Source organism: Carassius gibelio, chromosome B4 (assembly GCF_023724105.1).
Source record: "Carassius gibelio isolate Cgi1373 ecotype wild population from Czech Republic chromosome B4, carGib1.2-hapl.c, whole genome shotgun sequence".
NCBI lineage: Eukaryota > Metazoa > Chordata > Actinopteri > Cypriniformes > Cyprinidae > Carassius > Carassius gibelio.
In genome coordinates this window covers 16,973,997-16,987,154 of record NC_068399.1, presented here as the reverse complement: position 1 = coordinate 16,987,154, position 13,158 = coordinate 16,973,997, and the positions used below count along the sequence as shown (strand labels likewise).

At 35.4% G+C, this 13,158-nt stretch overlaps 1 protein-coding gene and 1 long non-coding RNA gene across 4 annotated transcripts in view; both read right to left on the bottom strand.

Moving 5' to 3' along the window:
• Positions 1 to 1,463: 1,463 nt before the first annotated feature.
• Positions 1,464 to 13,158, bottom strand: part of mybpc1 (myosin binding protein C1) — a 41,638-nt gene continuing 29,943 nt past the window's right edge. Inside the window, exons 31-33 of the mRNA XM_052554882.1 lie at positions 6,228 to 6,484; positions 5,244 to 5,430; positions 1,464 to 2,152 (exon numbers count right to left, since the gene is read on the bottom strand). Coding sequence (XP_052410842.1) covers positions 2,034 to 2,152; positions 5,244 to 5,430; positions 6,228 to 6,484 — 563 coding nt within the window. The 3' untranslated portion in view covers positions 1,464 to 2,033. The remainder of the gene's footprint in view (positions 2,153 to 5,243; positions 5,431 to 6,227; positions 6,485 to 13,158) is intronic.
• On the bottom strand, positions 7,965 to 12,890 carry LOC127956714 (uncharacterized). Of its 3 annotated transcripts, none has more exons than XR_008153622.1 (4): positions 12,691 to 12,890; positions 12,508 to 12,584; positions 12,301 to 12,395; positions 7,965 to 10,675 (listed from the first exon to the last, which is right to left on the bottom strand). It is a non-coding gene; the product is annotated as an uncharacterized LOC127956714 (long non-coding RNA). The 3 variants fall into 3 exon arrangements; XR_008153621.1 differs by having other exon boundaries at positions 12,700 to 12,889; XR_008153620.1 differs by lacking the exon at positions 12,691 to 12,890 and having other exon boundaries at positions 7,966 to 10,675; positions 12,508 to 12,684.

Here is a 13,158-nt window from a genome sequence, read left to right as displayed (position 1 = left end):
CGACGAGTGCTTGTGGTGATCAGTTAATCACAATGCACTGGGTCAGCTGGCCAATCAGAGCGAACTGTGCTTGTCAGAAGGAGGGACTTTGTAGAATAAAATGTGTTTGAGAGAGGCATAGAGGACCAACAATAATGGACAGTATTTGAAAAAAATTAAAGCATGGCAACATATTCTGTTACACCAAATACACAAAATAATGATCTTTAAAAAAAGAATCAAATGACCCCTTCAAAATGTATTTACTAGGGCTGCACGTTTTCAAGTTTTTCATTAACCGTTAACCGAGGCCCTTATCGGTTAATACTCGGTTAACCATAGTGTGCGCCAGGGTTTCCGTTGTCCGGTAATTTCCGGACATTGGCCGAAAAAAAAAAAGAAATGTCCGACAAAATTTCATCTTTCCGGTCAAATTGTCCTTTTAAAACTGCCTAATAATCTTGCCCACTAACACAATCTGAATTTGAGAATAAGCCTAAAATGTATAAAGCAAATATACACCGACCTTTGGCTATCTTATAAAGGAACAGGCTCTAGTAATAGTTATGTAACTTTCCGTGTTTAGGCGAAGGTAACAAGCAGGCTCCGCGGCCGCCTCGCTAAGGCTATGACTATGTTTGACAGGTACAATATTTGAAAATCGATAATTATTTTTTTTATTATTACATTTATATCTGAATTTATGTCAACCTATAGACTTTCAAATATCAAAATGTCATGAATTAATATGTATTTGTGTACAAAATGACAAACATATTTTCCTATTATATTTTGCCTGGAAACGCTTCCAACAAGGCGTCGGTTCTATTTCTAGCATGCACGCGTCGAGCCGCGCGTCTCACGCAGGCAGTCGGCAAGCTCTAACCTGTTAACATGGGAGCCGAATTAAAAACAGACACGCCACGCAGCTGAGATGCTTTCGCCCATCGCCACGCATCCAGTGTGTCCTGACCGGCCTAATGATGCCCGGGTGTTGGCTGTTGAGATTACAACAACGAGGTGGTACTTGAAGAATATCTAAGCACTGTATTGCAATACTTGCATTTTGCCCCGTCGCTCTCAATTTTAAAGTGCTCCAACGCTGTACTTTTTTTTGCCCGCTTCATATTAGAAAATGACTTCTTCTTGTGGACATTACAAATGTCTGGGAGCGCTCTGGCGGTCTCTGGTGGTGCAAAAATGTATTACAACTAAATTCAATGCACGCCATTGACGTCACTTAACCGAGCAAAATGTTTCACTCGGTTACGCAATTTTTAACGGTTAATCGGTTAACCGGTTAACCATGGACACCCCTAGTATTTACAAATTATTTTTAACATAAATTTAGACGGAGATGGAGATGCAGTATGCAAACATCTTTCGTGCGCAAAGAACAATGTTTCCCAAACTTGCCTTCTGCATGAAAATAATATAGGCCTTTAAAACAAAAAAGAATCCGTTGTTTTTTATACAGAGACATTTATTCAACTGACATGCTGAAATGAACACTGGCATGTACCATCAAGTATCCTTAGACAAATGCAACATTTTCTGTAACGTTCAGATCTCATCTCATGACTGATCTGATAGTTGCACGGTATTGATATTGCATATTTAAGTGGATTTCAGTACATTCAGTAAAGAATGAAGGAAAGGGATTGGGAAAACTCAGGGGGAAATCAAACAAGAAAAGAAAGACAGAAACAGCAAAACCCAGACTTGTGCTCATTTTGGACAACCCTTGTCTCCCAAACCCAGAAAAACATAAATGAACCACATTACCATATCTGTAACTGACTGCTCTATTTTCCACAATAAAATGTCTATTTGTGATATATTTTGAAGCAACCATCCAGTTTACTGAAGTCATGCATTTGATTTCCAGTGGCATTTTCTTAAAACACAGCTTGATTGCACAGTGACAGATGCAGAGTTTTCTAGAACTATAGATCCATGTCTGAACACAGCATACCATGCCAAAGTTTAGACACATGTGCCATTATTTGTAGTAGTGACAGGGATTTCTGGGTAATCATTGGGTGAGTCAGCTCTCAGATGGATCCCTTCTTCTCTGACTCGGACTTCTCAGAGGTCTTAGACTCGTTCATGTACTTATCAATGAGGTGTAAGGGAATGCCTCGCTTCATCAGCTCAAAGAATGTAAAACCTCCTGAAAAAGGGGAAAAAAATTACTATCAGAGTGGTGACACTGAAAACAATGAAATATGTATTTGTTCTTCATAAGATATAGCAGCCTTAAAAGTATTTGGTCATGTAAGCCACAACATGTCTAAATGTCTTTGCACTATATAGCAAAATATCACCTAGTGATATTTAGTGATAATTTTTTTGAAGATCATTGCCCTTGTTAAAAAGAATATTATTTTTACCATATAAAAAAAATAAAAAAAAACTATATAATATACTTTCAAAGCATATATTTCAGTGTAAACTGAATGCAATATTTCCTGGTATTCTGACATTTAATTACGTTACTTGCATTAAATAAACATTTATAATAGTAAATATGTATATTAAAAGCAATTAGTTGAACTTAGTTTTGCTCTATAATTTCATCTTTATATATAACTTCATAATTACATTTTATTTTTAAATATAGTAAAAGTGTATCACTGAATGCACTGACAAAATATTATTTAATGTCATTTCTATTGAAAATCTTATGAATTTAAATATATCTGTAATTACACATTTCTGAAGCTGCAGTTTAGTACATTTAAAATATAGTAACTTTAAATGTCATATTGAATAGCACACACCAGTAACAATGATAACTAGTTTAAGTTTGTGTTATCAACACTTGAAAATAACTGTACTTCTTTAACATGTGATTATTAAAACATAATGATTAAAATCTACTTTATAGTCAAATGTTTAATTACAAAGTCCACTGTTTAAAAAGTACTTGAATTAAGAAATGCTCTCTTTAAGTACACTTAAGTACAGTAGTACACAGCACACACAGTCAATACAAATTAAGTGAACTAATTTTTTTTACAGGTTTGGTTTGTTATTTTCTAATATAAAGACATTCAAGGTTTTAAGTGTGACTTAAGTGTCCAAAAAACTTTTAAGCCACTATATACAGAGAGAAGGGGTAGAGACGGACAAAAAGTGTGGAAAAGAAGAGAAGGACAACATTGAAATCAGGACAGGAATTTGTCAGTGTTCGGCAGGTGCAGCACAAATGTTGAGGCAGTGAGTTCAATCATCTCTGCAAGCTATTGAGGCGCTCATAACTCATTTCATCAATGCGTATCTTATCAGTGCTTGCTGTAGCATGTTGAGCTGCATGGACAGTTTGTTGAATGTGCTCTAAATTAGGCTGCATTATGCAATATGAACACGGTTATAAATATACGAAGCATATGTTCACAGTGGAAGCATTTGCAGAAATAAATAACTAAGTGTTTCTTGAGCTGTGATGCTAGTCTTGACTTTGTTTTGAATCTGACTGATGGTCTCAAAGAAAAGAGACATACTCATATTCGAAAGGAATAGGGAAGTATTTTGTTTGTTGTAATATGTGTGTGCATGTTGGATATTGGTCAGTCATGCTTCAAGAACATTTCTTTTCACCTACAAGAAGATTTAGGGTTTTAAAACTTCACAATTATGCTGCTAAATTGAAATAAAAAGTCCTTTTGTGCTATAGTCTATTTGTCAATGCATGCAAATTATGTTTGGGGGGGACAAACACTTAAAGTAGCACATCATAAAGTAGCATTTCCAGGGTAAAAACGGCTGCAAGCCAAGCATAGTGCTTCCATTCTGCAGAAGAAAGAGTCTCAGTTAGATGCTGCTGAGAAAAAGTAACAAATAGTAATTTAGCACGTAATTCATAATTAGTTTTTATAAAGGGTAGCACAATATTGTAACATTCCCCAATACTGGTTGACTTCAAAAAAGCAATCAAAAGCATGCACAGTATCAATTCTGTATGGATAAAGCAGTTTAAATTTAAACTGGTTCTTGGAGTTCTTGTAGCATCCTGTAAAACGTTCTCCAGTCAGAAATATAATTCTTGAATTTTAGGGCATTACACACCAGCAAAGAGCAAAAGCAGGGTTATTGGCAACCAAGGGATGCAGAATGAATGAAAAATAAGCTTCATATGCCCGAAACCATATGAAAGCTTACCTTGAATGAGAACAACACAGTAACTATTCCTGAGTGATGACTGGGGGAAAAAAGAAAATACGGATTAAACCCAAAGTTTACATGAGGGAGTTATATGTGCCTCAGGGTTCATCGCTGACTTAGTCATTACAGATTTAACATGAAGGAGTTAAAGGACATACCACAGTCTACTGAGAGGGAAACACAGCAATGTATGACAGAGTATGAAAACATGTCAGGACATGATACAATCTGCAAACACTGGCGTCTAAGCAGAGATTTGATCAGATCCAGGATTTTTCACAGACCTGTTAAACAATGTCACTGTGTTTTTATGGGATGTGTGGTCCAGTGCCAGTGGTGAGATGAAATTGCTTTGGATTTGCTGCATGCTGTAGCAAATTCTCAGTTTATGCTAGTTATGCTGGAGCAACAACATACTGAAATGGTCATATTTTGTTGAGAGAGGTCTTGCAGAAAGATCATGTCTGCACACACTGTACAATTGTAGCTGGAGACGAAAAAATTAAATCTAAATGCATCTACCATATCTATCTTAAGTTTTTATTTTTAGAATATTTTAATAAAATACTCATAAATGCCATGCTGGCGTATTTGTTTCTATTTCAGGAAAGAAAAGAGTCTTGCCATAATAAAGGCTTTGTTTGTTGTATAAACAAAATATGACAAAAAGCTGCACAGTACCACTACAAGAAGTGCAGAATACGAACAAAAAGATATAGAGGAATAGGAATATAGGAATCATTTACCACATGGCGTCCAAGTTATACTTACCCAGGAAATCCACAGAAGACATTGAGAATACTCATATTACCAGCTTTAAAAAACTGATCTTGTGCATATTAATTGGTTGGTTGGAAGTAAATACAGTGTGTAGGTTGATAAGGAGCTCTTGAAAGGCTATTTCTCTTCACTAGAAATCTAGTTTAAATTGCTGGAGATCTACCTTCCAAGAAAATGAATCTCCATCGCTGATCAAACACAAACGAAGCTGCTGATTCCTATCCTCAGAAACACTTGATAATTACAAAAAGGTGTGTTTGATCAGGGTTGGATCTGAACTCTGCAGGTAGGTGCACCATTTTAATGCACAGACTAACCTTTGACCTCTAGTTTGCAGTCCACCTGAGCCTCTCCGAGGTCATTGACAGCCTTGCAGGTATAAACACCTCCGTCAAACGGGCAGGGCTTGCGGATCTCAAGCGTACACACACCCTGGTTGCTGAACATGCGGTAACGTGGGTCGTCTATGATGGTAATCTTGTTTTTCATCCAGATGACCTTAGGCTGTGAGCAGTAACGGAGCATAGAATGAGAAAGCAGTAAACAACAGATAACATTTCTGGTGAAGAGGAACCAAAGCAACAGCAATCCATCAAACACATGGAGTGAAAACTGCTACTCTTCTCACATGAGCTGGTTGCAGTAGAGTATTGAGGGACAGAAAGACAATATGATCCAGCGTGTCTGTGCTCAAAGATTACAACTAACAGGTGCAGTTAAGCCCATTGGGACACTCGCAGGTCAGGCCTCAAAGAGCTAAATACAGGCGTAAAGCCATGGGCACATGGTTGGAGCCCAGCGGAATCAAAGACTTTCTCAGAACTTGAAAGAAAGAGGACGATATGCATCAGAACCTTGTGTCAGCCAATAGGTTTTCATCAGTTCATTGAGACCCATGCATATTTTTTTCCAATATATGTCACTTTTTAGTCCCTTTTATCTGCACTTCACTTAGCAAGGATTGAGTTTCTTTGACCCTGTTTACATCTGATATTAACATCTGTTTCAGTGAACAGCACTAAATATATATATGATATAATATAAGATGTAAGTAATTCTGGAAAAAAACATTTTGTGTAATTTTTGCCAGAATTATTATTCAAATAGGCTATATTTAGCCATTTTTGTGCTTTAACATATGACATAGTGAGTGATCAGGTGTGATCTAAATTGAACTATGTTTGAGTAATTGAACAAACATGCAGCATGGACTTACCTGTCAGAGCAGGTGTCAGAATAAATCATGAGGCAAAAGAACATTTGAGGTAGCTTTCTAGGGGAGTGTCCTGTTAGTCACCTACCCGCGGATTGGCGCGCACGCTGCAGTTCAGGGTGGCATTGTACCCAGCGACGGCGAAGGTGTTGATAAGCGGCTGAGTGAAGATGGGCGGCTCGGTGAAGTCGCGGTCATTATACTCTGGGATTTTCAGTTGCAAGCCTGATTGAGAGTGAGAGGAAGAGCGAGAGGAAAAGGAGGAGGAGGAGGAAGAGTGAGAGGGGAAGGGAGAGTGGGACTTTGCATGATACGAGCCGAGAGCTGTATCATGGGGGAATTTCCCTTTATGTGATGAGGAAGAGACAACATTTATCATAAGCATTGGCAAAGCGGGACACACAGTCTGTTAAAGATATAGTCTGCACTTGGTTATTGTCACTCCAGTAATTTGTGGCAAATAAACAAATCTTTGTGGTTGCAGCATATAGGGAGAGTATATGTAGACATGTCAGGTAGAATCATCAGATTTGTGAAGCTACTACAAATTGCAGATCATACCTTTAACATTCCATTAAAGCCTTTAACGCTCCCTTGAGTCAAAACATAAACCTTGAATTAACCTTGATTCATTATGCTAAACTCTGCAGGAACATGTAACAATTGCAATCAAGAATACGAGACTAGAATTAGTGTTTCCAAAACAGTGTTATTTTAGCATTATTTCTAAACTATTATATTATTATTGAAATATTTTTTCAGTTTTCATTTAAATTTGAGTTTAATATTTTAATACATTTTCATCTAATATTTATAAATCTTTTTCTGCTTTGTTTCAATTAAATTGTATTAAATTTTTTCTTTGTTTAACAATTACAACACTGTTCATAAATTATAGTACGCTAAACAGTTCTAATATTTCTGCTGGATTCTGATGTTTGCATTTGTGTTAAAAAGCCAATATTCCCGAACACACTTTGGACAAGTTGTACAAAACAATGTGAGAACTTTTTATTTTTTTATTTCTTTTTAAGCTGTGAATTTAGTTATTGCTTTCATGCAAGTGGTATACAGCAGGAGGGCCTATGATATCAAGATGTTCCTGTCCTTCTAAATACACAAACAATGTACTTTCTCATTCCAACATACATGCTTTTAGTGTGTATTATAGGTACAGTATTCATATTAGGACAAAGCCTTCATCTCAACCAAATATATACAGACACACCAAGCTGGATGTTTATTAGTAAATTAGTGTTAATTAGGACATCAGCCCTCAGGTACAAAAGCTATAAATTCCCCTGTGATTTCTCAGATTATAAAAAAATAAAAATAAACCTTAATGCAGTTCCACATCAGCCAGGCCTAAATTACTACTAAAAAGCAAATTTGTTAGGCTTAAGGCTGAAAACTGCTGTAAGTGATTTCTGTACCAGTAGCGAAAGAACCACTAGAAAAATAAGGATTGTTTTCATTTTTTTTCATTATATTAGTTGACAGTTTTATCGAAATCAGCTTAATTTGCATACTTAATGTTTATTTTGTTTTGACATTGTGAACACCAAATTCACCCCATTGGTTGAGGTTGGAAGAGAGCAAGGTTTCTGATTGGCTAAAATGCACAGATTCTACTTTGCCTATTTTGTCTACACTGTAAAAAGTTTAACTATTATTTACTCAATTTTTTTGGTGAAACATTTTTACACTCAAAAAAATTGAGTAAATTTTAAAGCTGTGAAATCAATGAAATATACTGTTTAAATTGAGTAACTGTCAGTAAAAAAATTAAGTAAATCTGAGTAACTGAATTACTTTATATGAGAAATAAAATTAATTGGATATAATCAAAATTATAAAACACCACAACTGTAATTCTATGTAAAATAAACAAAAAATATTGAGTAGATATAATTGAAATATTGGATGAAATTTTACCCAAAAAAAATGTGCTACGTTTACTACATGTAAAAGTGAATTTAACTTAATATTGGACTATAAATTATCAAAATGCTGCATTCACTTTTTTCTTTTTTTTTTACACCATTTACCCTTTATAATTAATATAATAAAACCAAATAAAGAAAGAAACACATTTTTTATTGAAAATTTATTTGTCAATTAAACATAAGACAAAGTCTAAAATCAACCTTTGAAACATTGCATCCATTTTAATATTCCAGTAGATTGCAAAAATTAAAAACTGTAAAGTAGCCATAAGGGAAATGATTAAACCTTATGAAACATTTCATCCATCTTAGTATTCAAGTAGATTACATGTAAAATACGATAGCCGTAAGAGAAATGACATCTTTGTTCCTGGTGCATACCAGCCATTTGCAGTCACACTCAACATTAAACCATAAAAAAATATAAAAGCAACATCAATATTAAAGGGATAGTTCACCCAAAAAGAAGATGTTGTCATAATGTACTCGCCCCCCCGGGTTGTCCCAAATCTGTACGAATTTCTTTCTTCTGTTGAACACAAAATATATTTTAATGAATGTTGGTTAACAGATAGTTGAAAGTTGCCATTGACTTCCATAATAGGAAAAAAAAAAAAAAAAGTATACTATGCAAAGTCAATTGCAACCTTTAACTGCGTTAACCAACACTCTTTAATACTTGGCTGAATGTCACGTCACTTCACTTAAAATATCTTTTATGTTCAACAGAAGAAAGAAACTCGTACAGGTTTGGGACAAATTGAGGGAGAGTAAATTATGACAACATCATCTTTTGGGGTGAACTATGTCTTCAACAGAATTAATCAGATAACAGAAACACTTCCATCAGGAATACCCATTCTGTGGGATGACCATGAACCACTACTATGCAAGAAGATAATTTTTTAACCTCTGAACATTAACAGAGTTTTGGAGGATCCAGCTCAAGAAACAGTTTTTGGAACAACTCAAGTGAGTACAGGGTCCTTCTCAAAATATTAGCATATTGTGATGAAGTTCATTATTTTCTGTAATGTAATGATAAAAATTTAACTTTCATATATTCTAGATTCATTGCACACCAACTGAAATATTTCAGGTTTTTATTGTTTTAATACTGATGATTTTGGCATACAGCTCATGAAAACCCCAAATTCCTATCTCAAAAAATTAGTATATCATGGAAAGGTTCTCTAAACGAGCTATTAACCTAATCATCTGAATCAAATAATTAACTCTAAACACCTGCAAAAGATTCCTGAGGCTTTTAAAAACTCCCAGTCTGGTTCATTACTCAAAACCGCAATCATGGGTAAGACTGCCGTCCTGACTGCTGTCCAGAAGGCCATCATTGACACCCTCAAGCGAGAGGGTAAGACACAGAAATACATTTCTGAACAAACAGGCTGTTCCCAGAGTACTGTATCAAGGCACCTCAGTGGGAAGTCTGTGGGAAGGAAAAAGTGTGGCAAAAAACGCTTCACAACGAGAAGAGGTGACCGGACCCCGAGGAAGATTGTGGACTGAGTCTGGAGTAGAAACATCCAGAGCCACCGTGCACAGGCGTGTGCAGGAAATGGGCTACAGAGAAGCAGCACTGGACTGTTGATCAGTGGTCCAAAGTACTTTTTTCGGATGAAAGCTAATTTTGCAGGTCATTTGGAAATCAAGGTGCCAGAGTCTGGAGGAAGACTGGGGAGAAGGAAATGCCAAAATGCCTGAAGTCCAGTATCAAGTACCCACAGTCAGTGATGCTGGTGTTGGTCCACTGTGTTTTATCAAGGGCAGGGGTCAATGCAGCTAGTTATCAGGAGATTTGGGAGCACTTCATGTTTCCATCTGTTGAAAAGCTTTATGGAGATGAAGATTTCACTTTTCAGCACGACCTGGCACCTGCTCACACTGGTAAATGGTTTACTGACCATGGTATTACTGTGCTCAATTGGCCTACCAACTCTCCTGACCTGAACCCCATAGAGAATCCGTGGGATATTGTGAAGAGAAAGTTAAGAGATGCAAGACAAAACACTCTGGATGAGCTTAAGGCCGCTATCGAAGCATCGTGGGCCTCCACAGGCTGATTGCCTCCATGCCACGCCGCATTGAAGCAGTCATTTCTGCAAAAGGATTCCCCACCAAGTATCGAGTGCATAACTGAACAATTATTTGAAGGTTGACTTTGTATTAAAAACACTTTTATTGGTCAGATGAAATAAGCTATTTTTTTGAGATAGGAATTTATGGTTTTCATGAGCTGTATGCCAAAAGCATCAGTATTTAAACAATAAAAGACCTGAAATATTTCAGTTGGTGTGCAATGAATCTAAAATATATGAAAGTTTAATTTTTATCAGTACATTATGGAAAATAATGAACTTTATCACAATATGCTAATTTTTGGAGAAGGACCTGTATTTGTGGGTCTTGGGATATCTCAAATCCAATGTGACTCCTGAAAGATGGCAGCAGGCTCTGCTGAGATTCCCAAGATTACATCGCTGACTGCCCCATTATTGTTCCGAAGGATGTAGATTTTTATGACCTCCTCTGCCAACTCTGCGTGTACGAAGACGGGTAGATCAGCTGAACCCTACAGGCAAATTTTAAAGATAACTGGTTAGAGCTAACATTCAAAACTGAATGTTACAAGAAAGTGACAAATACACAAAACAAGTAGCACCTGAAGAAGCAAACATTCTGTTGGACCATATGATAGGTAAAATCTCAAACAAAGTTTACTAGGGGGAGGAGTTGCAAAAATTAACAGCATTCTTCTTAACAAGAGGAAAAGGTTAATTTTCTACATAGGGACATTTATTTTTAACAATAAACCTAAAAGAAAAACGAAAAGAGACCAACTGCGAGCTTCTATGCTGTAAATCAATGCTATAGGCTTTTATTGAGGTCTGCATTATTTCAACCAATTTCTTTATAAACATGTTTAATATTTAAGTAAAATGACTAATGATTTTGAAACAAAAAAGCTTGTTTAATTGCACTACTAATATGCATTGCATTAATCCTCACACTCAACCCTTAACCCTCTAAATAATTCTGTGGCTTAGTAAATATTACAGTAATATTTAACTTTATTAACTTAATAAAATCTCTGAATATAGTTCACTTGATTATACAAAACATGGCTTTCCTGTAGCTCAAACAGTAGAGCGTCGGCGCTAGCAAAAATTTATTAAATTGTAAATGTGTACCTTGAAATGCAATGTAAGTTACTTTGGCTAAAAGTGTCTGCCAAATGCATAAATGTAAACATATTAACGGACTAAAAATACAACAGTTTATTTTATCTAAAATGTACAGTTATATTTTATTTTTTCCACTAAAACAATTTAGTATTAGACTAACAAATTGTTTATTTATAATACACATAATATATTTGTGAAATTTCTATCAATTTATTTAAGGATGGAAAATTAAACTGATCTGTTTCAGGGAACAATAATATTACAAATAATTTCAAATCAAAATGAATATATTTAAACACACTCTTAAGAAATTTAGTAAGTTTACTCAATTAAAACAATGTACCCCTCCCCCAGCCTCCGCTGTCCTTCAATACCCACCAGGTCTGGATTTGTTACATTAAAAAGCTTACGGTTTTCAAACTTTTGACCGATATTGTATGTGATCTAGGTTTCAGTGCACTAGAATGATTTTACAATGGAGCAGGTCTTAAACTGTCCGACTCCCTATAGTGGGAGCTGATTAAAGCGCACCAGTCTATGTTATGTCCACGCCATTTTAAATACTTTTGCATGGCGTATTTGTAGTGGTGATTTAAGAGCTCATACTTGAGTTCGTGTAGTAATTATGATGTTTTACAACAACGTGACAGCTTTTGTCATTTGAAAGTTCATAAATGAAGTGTTCCCTTTTGACAAGCCACTGACCCCAAAGGGGAACCTGTACAAAATCGTTTTCCATTGGGCATGTATAGTTATAGTTGCTTGACCACAGTACACTTATCGTTATACTTTCAAATGGCGGTTGAAATAAACGGTGATCCAAATAGTACGAACGTTAACCCACTCCAAAAAAAAAAAAAAAAAAAAAAAAAACCTAACATACATATGGCTGCCCCACTAACTAACTTCGAAAACTACACTGTTATGTACACGTACACACGGTCAATGTTTAATCAACTTTTGAAAACATTTTTGCAAATATACATAGTTATAAAAGGACTACGTTACTTACAGGAAATTCGAGTAATGCTGTTCACGTCGTTGCTGAGAAAAGCAGTCCTTCAGTGACAGGTGCCTCTTGTTTGAGCCGCGAAACTTGTTAAACTTCTTAAGATAACGCAAAATACAAACACAATTGTTAGGAAATCCTTAATAATTAACTTCTGAATTAAACATTACAAACATAATTAGTATTAGCTGGCTAAATTACATAACGTACCACGAAATGAGAGGAGTGCGGGTCTTGCCGTTGCTGAGGAAAGCCGTCCTTCAGGTGACTTCGATTAAGCTACGAAACTTGTTGAATATGACGTAAAATACAAAGACAATTGTTAGAAAATGCTTAATAATTATTAACTTTTTAATAAAGTGTTACAAACGTAAGTAGGATTAGCTGACTAACCTTACTTACCAGGAGCTGTGAGGTGTATGGCCAGTCCACGTCGCTGCTGAGGAAAGCAGATTTTTTTTTCCTGCGGAGCTGCACACGTGATCACTTTAGCCGCGAAATTTACTCAATTTATTTAAACTGTCATTTATTAAGCTGGAACTTTATTTAGGAAAATTGGTTGGAAATACTTAATAATTTTAGTTTCTAAAACAGATCAGTACAAGTAAATATTTATCAAATATTTCTATTAGAATTCACCAGAAATATTGAAGGTATATTAAAAATATAATTAGTTAGTTAAATACTTATTTATTTTCATTACATAAACTTAAATAATATATGTAAATTTTATAGAAATTATTTGTTGGATTTTTAATTATTCTTTTTAATCTGACCCACTCAAAATATCACTTAAATGATTTCAAAAGATTTTATTAAGTTAATATAGCTCTTTATTTTTGTGAAATTTACTAAGCCACT